The 13,197-nt window shown below is 40.8% G+C and overlaps 1 protein-coding gene across 2 annotated transcripts in view; it reads left to right on the forward strand.

The window, feature by feature from the left end:
- camk2a (calcium/calmodulin-dependent protein kinase II alpha) overlaps positions 1-13,197 on the forward strand; it is a 432,468-nt gene that overhangs the window by 154,967 nt on the left and 264,304 nt on the right. For both annotated transcript variants that reach the window (XM_028813039.2, XM_028813038.2), the window contains exon 3: positions 9,496-9,555. In XM_028813039.2, the coding sequence (XP_028668872.1) occupies positions 9,496-9,555 (60 nt within the window). The remainder of the gene's footprint in view (positions 1-9,495; positions 9,556-13,197) is intronic.

A 13,197-nucleotide genomic window follows, 5' to 3' on the forward strand; every position in this document is an offset into this window, starting at 1 on the left:
CCCGGGAAGCGAACCCAGATCCCCAGATCTCCCAACTGCGTGGTAGCAGCGCTACCCACTGCGCCACCGTGCCGCCCAAGTACCAAATCATATGCTTTTATTGTTTTCAATTCAAGTCCTTCTTTGAAAATCCCCTATTTATCTCTGATGCTTTTCAAAACTATACAGCCAGTGGATCAATGGTGATTGCAAAGAGCAGTGGTGACAGGGGACATCCTTTGTTGAGTACTGCGTTCTAGTTTGAAGTAGTTTTGAAATATTGTTGTTAATACGAAGTGAGGCTGCTGGACTAGTATAGGATAGATTGATCCATTCACATATGTTTGGGCCTAACCCAAATTAGTGCAATGCAGTGAATAGGTAGTCCCATTCAACCATATAAAATGCTTTTTCTGCATCCAAAGATAGTAAGATCTCTGGGATGTTAGATTTAACAGTTGGATATATTATATTTAACAAACATCGAAGATTAGAAGTGTCTGCCTTTAATAAATCCGGTTTGGTCTTGTGATATTGCAGAAGAAAGCACTGGTCTCAAACCTTCTAGCTAGAACTTTGGAGAGTATCTTAAAGTCATTATTCAGGAATGAGATTGGTCTGTCTGATTCACATTGTAGTAAGTCCTTATTTTTATTAGAAGAGATGGAAATTAATGCTTAGCAAAAAGTTTGACGTAGAATTTTGTTGTCTTTAGCTTCTGTAAGCATTGCTAATAATAATGGAGCTAACTTATGTTAATTTTTTTTAATAAAATTCACTGGGTACCTATTAGGACTGGCTACTTTCTTACTTTGAAGTGAGTTTATAGCATCTAGTAATTCTGAAAAAGTCAGAGGTTTATCCAGTTCTAGAAACTCACTACATTTTTTCTTATCTTCTTTAAACTGAGTAGAATATAAGGACTTATAGTACTCTCTGAATGTGTAAGTTACATTTTTATGGTCTATGATTTCATCTGTTATTGTATTGCGGACTTTCTGCTTGTGGATTTGTTGAGCTAAAATTTTATTGGCTTCTCCCCATGTTCATAATATTGTCGCAATTTAAAGATGAGCTTTTCAGTTTCTTTAGTAGTCAAGAGGTTACATTCCGATTGCAAAAGTTATCTTTTCCTATTAAGAGCTTTATTTGGAGACCAGGCATATTATAGATCTGTTCTGGTAATTTCACTGATTAACCTAGATGCCTTATTGGTTTCCAATTTACTTTTGTGAGAAAAATATGAAATAATCTGTCCTCTTAAAAATGCCTTCAGAGTTTCCCCAAGTATTCCTGCAGAGGCCTCTGGGGATGCATTTGTCTCATCAGCTAATGACAGGAGGTTACGATGCCAGCTAGGAGATGAGAGTGTAGGACGTAGTGATTTGAGCTTCATGATCGGAGGGGCGTGGTCAGAGATTACAGCAGTGTCGTACTTACAAGATTTGATAGTGGGCAAAATATTGTTGTCTATGAGGAAATAATCAATTCTTGAGTAACAGTGATGAACTTGTTAGAAGAAGGAATGTTTTCTTAGGTTAATATTTAAAAACCTCCATGTGTCTGATAAATTATGATCTATTACAAACTCTGTAATTAATTTTGCAGTATTAGATGTTATCTCTGCTGTAGCTGAAGACCTATCCAGGTCTGAATTTAAAACACAAAGTTATAAAACACATTATAATTTTATGTTTGCTCAAGTTAGGAATAGATGCAAATACATTTTGGATGAAATCTCTATCATCCATGTTAGGTCAGTCAGTCAATCATTATCCAACCTGCTATATCCTAACACAGGGTCACGGGGGTCTGCTGGAGTCTATCCCAGCCAACACAGGGCACAAGGCAGGACCAAATCCCGGGCAGGGCACTACCTACTGCAGGGCACACGCACACCAAGGACAATTTAGGATCGCCAATGCACCTAGCCTGCATGTCTTTGGACTGTGGAAGGAAACTGGAGCACCCGGAGGAAACCCATGCAGACACAGGGAGAACATGCAAACTCCACACAGGGAGGACCCGGGAAGCGAACCCAGGTCTCCTTACTGCAAAGCAGCAGAGCTACCACTGCGCCACCATGCCGTCCTCCATGTTAGGTGCATAATTAATTACCAGAATCACTTTAGTATTAAATAAATTGCCCGTCACCATGACATATTACCCTTTAGGATCACGTATTATGTCTGACGCTACAAATGGGATAGTTCTGTGTATTAAGATTCCCACACCCCTAGTTTTCTTTGTATAGCTGGAGTGAAAAGTTTTGCCATTCCACTCCCTTTGCAACCAAAATTGGTCCTTACTTATTAAGAGAGTCTCCTGTAAAAATACTATCATGGCATTTAAACTTGTTTTCTTTGTAATTTTAATATTGCAGATTTAATCTTGTTTTCCACTCTAATTTTTTTGGAGGGTCACAGAATTCATTTCTGTTATTACTTCTTCAGAATTCTTTCATCCCATGGGACTGAAAAATCAAACAAGAGACCTCGTTAAAATCTTTTTGGTTTCTCATAAACAACAATGAGATCATAAAGAAATAAAATTGAGACATTTTCTTTTCTCTCGTGCTTCTCAAGTTTTTCTCCTGAGACAAAATACTCTGGTGTCCTCACAAGTGTCTCCTCTTGAGCTTCAGCAGAGATCTCAGCAAAGTTACACGATGGCCTCAGATTTTCCAGTTAGTGTCTTGACATTTTTTTTTACAATTTTGTGTGCTCCATAATGAAATGTATAGATGGTTGTTTGTGGTAATAAAACACTTCACTATGAATACCAAACTGTAGTCCTTGCTTCTGGTTAATACTATTAGTTGCTCTAATTTATACTGCTGTGCCCTAATTAGATCATACAAAAAAAAGTCAAGGCGGTTAGACACAGGGGATGATTAGAAGGCCAGAATGACTAGGCCATGGGGGGCAGTTTAGCCTGGATATCAGGATACACCCTTATGACCACAAAATCTGAGCACAGAGTCAGTACAGATCTGCGCTGGTATCTGGAAGGCTGCTGGTTTGAATCCCTGTTACTGCCAAAAGAGATTCTACTCTGCTGGGCCCTTGAGCAAGGCCCTTCTTCTGCAGTTGCTCCAGGGGCACTGTACAATGGCTGACCCTGAACTCTGATCACAAGGACTATAAAAAATGAACAAATTCCTAATACAAGAATTGTATAGGCAAAAATAAAGAATAAAATAAAAGAACAAAAGAGTCAGGACCTCGGTTTTACATGCCATCTGATGGACTCCACCATTTTTTACAGCACAGTGTCCCCTTCACTGCACCATTGGGATCCACATTCATACCTCAGAGTAAGCGTCCCATGCTGGCCTTACTAACACCTCCTCCAGCAGCAGTCAAGCTTTTTCCTAGGTGGTCTCCCTTCCAAGTACTGGTTGAGCCTGAACAAGCTCAGCTTCAGATGACCTCTACTGAAGTGCAGATGGTATTGATAGTTATAGAGTCAGCGTTGATGACAGATAGGCAAATGACAGATTGGTCAAATTTATAAAACACATAAATACTTTCAACCAACCAACCATCCATTATCCAACCCGCCATATCCTAACTACAGGGTCACAGGGGTCTGCAGGAGCCAATCCCAGCCAACACAGGGCGCAAGCCAGGAAACAAACCCCGGGCAGGGCGCCAGCCCACCGCAGTAAATACTGTTCATTCTGTGCTTAATCCATTATAGAAATATACCTGAGCAATGTCAGCTAATAGTCCATAAAGTGGTGCAGAGAACAGATAAATGGCCGCAAATGTTGGCACCTGGATTTGGTTTTCCTGACTCAGAATTTGAGTTTGTAAACCCTGAACATTCTCCTTGTGTCTAGGCATCATTTCTCTCTGGGATTTCCTGCCATATCTCAAAGGTTGGCACAGTGGTAGCTCTATGGCTAAGGATCTGCGCTGGTATCTAGAATTATGTCAGTTCAAATCTCATTACTGCCAGAAGGGATCCTACTCCATTGGGCCCTTGAGCAAGGAAGGCCCTTAACCTGAAAATTGCTCCTGCGGGGCTGTGCAATGGTTGGCCCTGCACTTTGACCCCCAAAAGGTTGATGTGAAAAGACAGTTTAAACAAAGTGTATCAAATCAACATAAAATTTGGTCAATAGATAGATAGATAGATAGATAGATAGATAGATAGATAGATAGATAGATAGATAGATAGATAGATAGATAGATAGATAGATAGATAGATAGATAGATAGATAGATAGATAGATAGATAGATACTTTATTAATCCCAATGGGAAATTCACATTCTCCAGCAGCAGCATACTGATACAATAAATAATATTAAATTAAAGAATGATAATAATGCAGGTGAAAAACAGACAATAAATTTGTATAATGTTAAATGTTAACGTTTACCCCCCCGGGTGGAATTGAAGAGTCACATAGTTTGGGGGAGGAACGATCTCCTCAGTCTGTCAGTGGAGCAGGACAGTGACAGTGGAAGCCTACTATATGAGAATTTTTTGCCTAGCTTTAGACTGGCAATGTATCCAGGACTGTCTCATAGAGAATTATGAAGAATATGTAAGCTCAATGCATTGAATGACCAGGCTGAGGTTCAAACCCTCATATTTTATATGGTGTCATTAATACACTGCAAGGCCTCCTGCAGTGTCTGTGAAGAATTTGGCACTCCAGTGGGTGGGCGTAGAGTCCATAATGGTTGCCAAGTATGAACAGTTCCAGTGTTAGTGTTAACATTTGTCATCATTTAACTGTGCAGGCATTCTTTTTTAAATTTTGAGTGTTCAGTCCTCTCCATGTAAACAGTAAAAAAGAAGCCATGCGCTTTGTTTTAATCTTCTTGTGAGGTGCTTCTCTCCGCTCTCTCCATGCTTTCAATTAGACTTTTGGCACAGGCCAAGTCTACAAAGGATGCACTTCAGCTGTGAGTCACACAATGATGCATCTCCAGTGCTGTGAGATGTATTGTACGGTGCGGCGTACTGAATATTCAAACTCCACTTGAGGAAATGACTTACTATGGGCAACTAATTGTAGAGACGATTATATAAATGGAAATCGCTCTTTTGAAAATGTGAATGTTATGTTATGTGTGTGAAATGGGGTTTTGGAATGTGACATTTCATTCTCGACAGTCCTGAAGTACTCATTCTGGTTTTTATTTTTCCTCCTCTGCTTAGCTTATTTAGAGCTTTTATTTCAAGATGGGCCACAATGCTGTATTTGGCATAGAGAAAAGCCACTTTTTAACTTGCAGATCATGAAAGTTGAGTTCAGAGTAAATGTTGCTTATGTTGCCAAGTGTTGTCTCATTCTAGGTGTTGTCTAAGTCATTCTAGTCACACAGAGCCAGACATATAAAATTCATGCCTGGAGTCAATGGTGAGTGAACTTGGCTTAAATGTGGATGGGAATGATTAGACTGTTCAGGGATGTCTCAACTCTCATCTCATCTACGAGGTGTGATCAAGAAATACGGTGAATGTTTTAAGAAAGAAACGTTTATTGCAGTAAAACTACTAGTCACCCTCAAAATATTCTTCTCCGCTTCCAATGCCCATATCCTAACGCTCTCTGCCACTTTGCAGAACAGTTCTGGAAGTTTTCTTTCAAGAGTGTCTTTAGTTGGGCTGTCGTGGCTGCCTGGATGTCCTCAATGGATTGAAATCGTTTGCCTTTCATGGTCATTTTCAATTTAGGGAACAGCCAGAAGTCGCACAGTGCCAGATCCGGCGAATACGGTGGATGCAGACACAGCGTAATGTTTTTATTCGACAGAAATTGTTGTACTAGAAGGGATGTGTCACAAGGAGCGTTGTCATGATGAAGAATGAAACCATTTCAACATTTTCCTCAGTTATTGATGTTGAAGGACGTCCTGATCTTTTCTCGTCTTCAACCGAGTCAGATCCATTACGAAATCGATTAAACCACTTGTAAACAGTCTTAATTGTCGGTGCAGTGCCACTATAAACCGATTTTAATATCTCATGGGTTTCCTGAGCTTTTTGCAGTTTGAAACCAGATTTTCATGTTAATGCGTTGTTCGATATCCATTATTAACAACAAACTTGAAAAACAAACTCAACAGTGGCTCACAAATGACTGAGAGTATCAAACAAGGTGAAACTCATCACAAACTCAGCTCTAGGATGGACCTGTCAGAACCTGCATTGAATTGTTTGCTGTTGCTCTTAGATGGTACTCTGCGTCAACATTCACCATACTTTTTGATCACACCTCGTATAATAAAAAATAAAAATTCATTACATTTATATAGTGCTTTTCTCACTACTCAAAGCACTTTACATAGTGAGTGAGAAGCCACGTTAACCACAACTAATGTTTAGCACCCACCTGGATGATGCGACAGCAGCCATTTTGTGCCAGTACACCCATCACACATTAGTTGTTTAGTGGTGAAGGGATGAGAAATAGCCAATCAGAGACAGGGGATGTTTAGGGGCCCAGAATAGACCAGGCCGGACATTGGGATACACCCTACTCTTTAGATAGATAGATAGATAGATAGATAGATAGATAGATAGATAGATAGATAGATAGATAGATAGATAGATAGATAGATAGATAGATAGATAGATAGATAGATAGATAGATAGATAGATAGATAGATAGATAGATACTTTATTAATCACAAGGGGAAATTCACATTCTCCAGCAGCAGCATACTGATACAATAAACAATATTAAATTAAAGATTGATAATAATGCAGGTAAAAAACAGACAATAACTATGTATAATGTTAAATGTTAACGTTTACCCCCCCCGGGTGGAATTGAAGAGTCGCATAGTTTGGGGGAGGAACGATCTCCTCAATCTGTCAGTGGAGCAGGACAGTGACAGCAGTCTGTTGCTGAAGCTGCTCTTCTGTCTGGAGATGATACTGTTTAGTGGATGCATTGGATTCTCAATAATTGATAGGACCCTGCTCAGCGCCCGTCGCTCTGCCACAGATGTTAAACTGTCCAGCTCCATGCCTACAATAGAGCCTGTCTTCCTCACCAGTTTGTCCAGGCGTGAGGTGTCCTTCTTCTTAATGCTGCCTCCCCAGCACACCACCGCGTAGAAGAGGGCGCTCGCCACAACCGTCTAATAGAACATCTGCTGCATCTTATTGCAGATGTTGAAGGACGCCAGCCTTCTAAGGAAGTATAACCGGCTCTGTCCTTTCTTGCACAGAGCATCAGTATGGCAGTCCAGTCTAATTTATCATCCAGCTGCACTACCAGATATTTATAGGTCTGCACCATCTGCACACAGTCACCTCTGATGATCACGGGGTCCATGAGGGGTCTGGGCTTCCTAAAATCCACCTATTTACAAAGGATGCCCAGGGATCTTTAATGACCACAGAGAGTCAGGACCTTGCTTTATGTCTCATCAGTGCCATTTTTACATTTTTTTCTAATTTTTTGTTTTGTTTGGAGTGGGCCAAGCAGGTCAGTTTAGACTTCTGTGTCCCCATCTACAAATTCCAGGTCTTTCTGGGGAATTGCCAGGCGTTTCCAAGCCAACTGAGAGACAGAATCTATCCAGCATGTCCCATTATTTTTGTACTAACCACATTGAGGTAATAGAATACATTTAAATATAATAGACTAGTAACAGCGCACTGCACGACAACAGTGCAGTGAATACACTTGACTTGAGCATTCCTAGTTTTCCTCCTCTTTCTTTCTCTGTACGTTTAGCATTCGTTTGCTCAGAGGTTGATGCGCTTGCTGCTTTCTGAGCAGCTCCTCTTCTCTCCACCCTAGCGGCCCGCTGCTTCTCTTCTTTCATCGGCATCTTTTCTCGTTAATTAAAACTGATTAAGTCAGTGTTTGTGTTGCAATTACTTAGTACGTTTTCTTTAATTTTTCACTTAAGCTGGCACTTAAGTCTTCAATCTGCCTCAAGAATGATTTAAGATATGAAGAGGTAGAGGAAGTGACGGCGAAGGCGGTAGGGATGAGATTGGCGCGCATGCGCCATACGCCTGTCGAGAGTTGATGCTACAATAAAATAAAATAAAAATATAAAGAGGAATAACCTTGTCATTGTGCTTAATCAACCTTCTCCATATAGCTCTGTCTTGCATCTCCTCCTCAGTGAGACTCTTTTTCATTAGATCTTCTTTTACTTTATCCATCCACCTCCGCTTTTGGCTTCCCTTACTTTCTCCTGCCCTGTACTTCCATTCCCATCACTCTTTTGTCCACATCTTCATTGTCTCTCCTCATCACCTGTCCATACCTCTTCAACCTTCTTTCCTGTACTTTCTTAGATTTCTCTCACACTTTTGATGTACCTCTGATGGTCTAATTTCTTATTCTGTAACATCCATCTCAACCTTCTCATTTCTGACACATCCAACTTCTTCTCCTGCTGTGCTCCGTTTGCTGCCCACGTCTCAGCTCCATACAATCACTGCTGGTCTAACCACTAATTTAAAAAACCTTACCTTTAATCTTTGCCTTATTTCTTTGATCACAAAATACTCCTGATATGTTCTTCCAATTGTTCCATCAACACTGCACTCTGTGGGTTTTCTCTGTATCTAATTTCCATCTTGGGACATTACTGATCCTAGATATTTACATTTATCAACTCTTTTGATTTGCTCTCCCTACAGGATAACTTCTTAATCCTGATCATCATCATACCTCATATATTCTGTCTGCTTCCCATTTACCTTCAACACTATCTTCCAAAGTCCTTCTCCATTCTCCCAACTTCCTCTCCACTTCCACTTTTCTAGTGGTACACAACACAATATCATCAGCAAAAATTCTGCACCAGGGGGATTGGTCGTTTATCCCAGGATTCAACACATCCATAAACATATTAAAGTGTTAAGGACTTAAATCTACTCTGAGTGGGATCTTCTCTTTTACCTGCAATACTGCTTTTAACCCGAGTCCTCACTTCCTCATACATATCCTGGACAATCCTTACATAATTTAATGGTTCTTCATCCTCTCTCATGTTCCTCCAGACCTCTTGATGTGGCACTCTACTGTAAGCCTTCTCCAAATCAACAAACTGCATATGCAATCCTTTCTGTTATTCTTGATGCTTCGTTATCAGTTGTCTCAATGAAAAGACTGCATGAGTTATTGCTCTCCCTGACATAAAACCCAACTGCTTGACCCTATGGTGGTCCTTTAGCACTACTGGAATAAAACCAGTATCTCCATTTTACAACAACATTTTGGTCTGTGTGTCACTCTCTCACCAACTGGTCGTTTGGTTATGACCCCAAATGTCCAGAGTCTGAGTCTGCAAAGGTGAATGGAACATCACAGAAGGTCAACTCTAACCAAGTCATCAGAATATGCATGTTTTAAAAATTTTGTTCAGTTTTCAATGTTTTCTTTGATTGTTTTAACAAAGTGTGACAAATTTCAATTCTCATTTGCCACTTTTTTTTGGATGTGCCCACCTCTGTAAGGTAACTTATAATTTACAAGTTATTTGTGTACCCAGCTTTAACACCTCTTTATTTCCTTCTTTTTAGATCACCAAAAACTTGAGAGAGAGGCTCGTATCTGCAGGCTTTTGAAGCACCCAAACATTGGTGAGTTGCTATTATCTTGTTGGCACCTAATTTCAAATATCTGTATCCGTAAGTACAGTACTTGTAGTTTTATATTCTAAATTATACTTTGGGTTTAGTTGCTTTCCGTAGGTGATGCTGTATTGTAGTGGTCAGGGGCTCACAATTACTGGAAACTTGAGTTTGAATCTACCTGTGCGGAGCTGAGATCTTCTGCCTGGGGTTTTGTGGGGCTTTTCTCTTGTACACTCTTCAAAATAAAGATGCCAGAGTTGTTCTTCAGAACGATGCCATAGGGAAATCAGTTTTGGTTCCCCAAAGACCCAACACACGAAGTTTCCAGAAAGAAGTGTTTATTTGTTTAGATCTGTAACACGACCCACTGAGTAAATAACCATGATTAGCTAGTAACAGATTTGTGAAATACCAACACCTTGTGATTTTAAAAGGACTCTCACCTCATACAATAAAACAGGCTAAGTTCAGGTTTTCTTAATCTGTTAGTGTCCTGCTAGGGAGCGTACTGTTCACTAAAGATTTCAATTTTTTTCTAACATGTCAGGAAGTTTTTCAAAGTGCAAGGAACCAACTTCAAATGCAAGAACTTGTCCCAAAAAGAAATGGTGGTTTGGCAGGCAATGGCTCTATGAGGAATCACACAACCCAGCAAAGAACCATAAAATATCATTAAAGAACCTTTATTTTTAAGAGGGTATTTTTTTTCTCCCACATTTCATGTGCACTGTGGTGGGTTGGCACCCTGCCCGGGATTGGTTCCTGCCTTGTGCCCTGTGTTGGCTGGGATTGGCTCCAGCAGACCCCCGTGACCCTGTGTTCGGATTCAGCGGGTTGGAAAATGGATGGATTTCATGTGCATTTGAATTAGTTGTTAAGTCTAAATCCCCTCCTCCCATTAGTGAGAATAGGTGCACCCATTACTAACATGGTAGGCCTGTTCATGGAGAGGTGACTCTAACCTGCAGATCTGGGCACAGACCCATCCTGGATGTGGCACCACTCGCTCAAAGGGTACTCTTTCATAACAGATTATAGTTTTTCAGTCATCTCTGTGTTTGAACCCAGATCACTGCAGCTGTGAGACCATATCTCTAACCACTGTGCCTTTCAAACAGTGCAGTCATTAAGTATTCAGACCCCTTCACCCTCTAAACATTTTGCTATGTTGCAGACCTTTTTCTGAAATCATCTAAATTCATTTTCTTCACTCATCAATGCTGATGACATTGTGATCTGTAACGAGAGTAGGGAGCAGGAGCCCCTGGAGAGGTGGAGATATGCCCTAGAGAGGAGAGGAATGAAGGTCAGTAGGAACAAGACAGAATACATGTGTGTAAATGAGAGGGAGGTCAGAGGAATGGTGAGGATGCAGGAATTTGGCGAAGGTGGATGAGTTTAAATACTTGGGATCAACAGTACAGAGTAACGGGGATTGTGGATGAGAAGTGAAGAAGAGAGTGCAGGCAGGGTAGAATGGGTGGAGAAGAGTGTCAGGAGTGATTTGTGACAGAAGGATATCAGCAAGAGTGAAAGGGAAGGTCTACAGGACGGTAGTGAGACCAGCTATGTTATATGGGTTGGAGACGGTGGCACTGACCAGAAAGCAGGAGACAGAGCTGGAGGTAGCAGAGTTAAAGATGCTAAGATTTGCATTGGGTGTGACGAGGATGGACAGGATTAGAAATGAAGACATTAGAGGGTCAGTTCAGTTTAGAGACAAAGCCAGAGAGTCAAAATTGCGTTTGTTTGGACATGTGCAGAGGAGAGATGCTGAGTATATTGAGAGAAGGGTGCTAAGGATAGAGCTGCCAGGTTAAGAGGAAAAGAGGAAGGCCTAAGGGAAGGTTTATGGATGTGTTGAGAGAGGACATGAAGGTGATGCAGAAGACAGGAAGATATGGAAAAAGATGATCTGCTGTGACGACCCCTAACGGGAGCAGCTGAAAGAAGACGAGGAAGATCAAGCAACACTCAATACCTTAGAATGACAAAGTAAAAACAGGGTTTGCGAAATCTTTGAAAATGTATGAAAAATAAAAAACAAATATCTCATTGACACAAGTATTCAGACCCTTTCGTCAGTACTTCATTGAAGCCCCTCAGGCAGCAATTACAGCCAAACACATGGATTTGGGGATTTTTCTGCCATTCATATCTACAGCCCTCTCAGATTGGATAGGGACCTTCAGTGGACATCTGTTTTGAGGTTTATCCAGAGATGTTCGGTTGGATTCAAGTTTGGATTCTGGCTGAGCTGCTAGAGGACATTCACAGAGTTTTCCCTAAGCCACTCCTGTGTTGTTTCTGCTTTGTGTTTAAGGTCATTGTCCTGTTGGAAGGTGAGCCTTTGGCCCAGTCTGATGTCTCTGGTTCTTTCTTTCATTAGGTACATCTCTGTACTTTGCTCTGTTCAGGTTTACCTCAACCCTTACTAGTCTCAAACTCCCTACCACTGCATGATGCTGCCACCAGCATTGATGTTATGTAGGTGATGAGCACTGCCTGGTTTCCTTCAGACATGACACTTACAATTGAGGCCCAAGAGTTTAAATCTTGAGAATCTTGCTTTTCACAATCTGCAAATCCTTTAGGCAATTTTGTTTGCTAACTAGAAATTTAATAGAAATTTGAAGTACTAGGGTGCTGTACCGTGTTAGCCATTATGAATGTAGAGAAAAGCCAAGCAAAATGACACCTTTTATTGGCTAACTAGAAAGATTACAATATGCAAGCTTTCGAGGCAACTCAGGCCCCTTCTTCAGGCAAGATGTAATCGTTACATCTTGCCTGAAGAAGGGGCCTGAGTTGCCTCGAAAGCTTGCATATTGTAATCTTTCTAGTTAGCCAATAAAAGGTGTCATTTTGCTTGGCTTTTCTCTACATAGAAATTTGACAAACTCGAGGAGACCATTCAGTCCACCAAGCCTGTTTGTTTAGCTTAATAGCTAAGCTGTCCCAGTATCTCCTCCAGATTCTTCTTAGAGGTTGCCAAGGTTTGTGTTTCAACTCCATGTCTCAGTAGTTTCTTCCAGAACCCCACAAGTCTTTACGTAGAAAAGTGATTCCTGGCTTCAGTCTTAAATGCTCTTCCCCTTAATTTCCACTGATTCCCTTGAGTGCGCGATTAACCCTTAAGATAAAAGAATGTTGCTGGATCAACTTTATCAATGCCTTTGAGTATTTTGAAGACCTGGATTAGGTCATCCTCCACTTGAGACTAAATGGCTTTAATTGTTTCTATCTGTCACAGTAGGTCATGTCCTTAGGTCCTTTGATACACTCTGTTGCTCTCCTCTGCACAGGTTCTTTCTTGTGACCAGGACTGTGTACAAAACTCCAGATACTGTCTTACTATTACATTATATAGTTAGAGCATCACATCCCTTGATTTAAATTCAATAGTTTTTATGATATAACTTAACATTTTATTTTCCTTTTTAATTTATGGCAGAGAAGAGGCCACTCTGCCTTAACAGCCAGATCAGTAAAGTTGTGGCAGTGATGGTTGTCCTTCTGGAAGTTTCTCCCATCTCCACACAGATTCTCATTGAGCCCAGCTAGAGTGACCACCCGGTTTTTGGTCACCTCTCTTACCAAGGCTTTTCTCCTCCCGTTTGCTCAGTTTGGCTGGGTAGCCAACTCGAG

The sequence above is a fragment of the Erpetoichthys calabaricus genome, chromosome 11 (assembly GCF_900747795.2).
Source record: "Erpetoichthys calabaricus chromosome 11, fErpCal1.3, whole genome shotgun sequence".
NCBI lineage: Eukaryota > Metazoa > Chordata > Cladistia > Polypteriformes > Polypteridae > Erpetoichthys > Erpetoichthys calabaricus.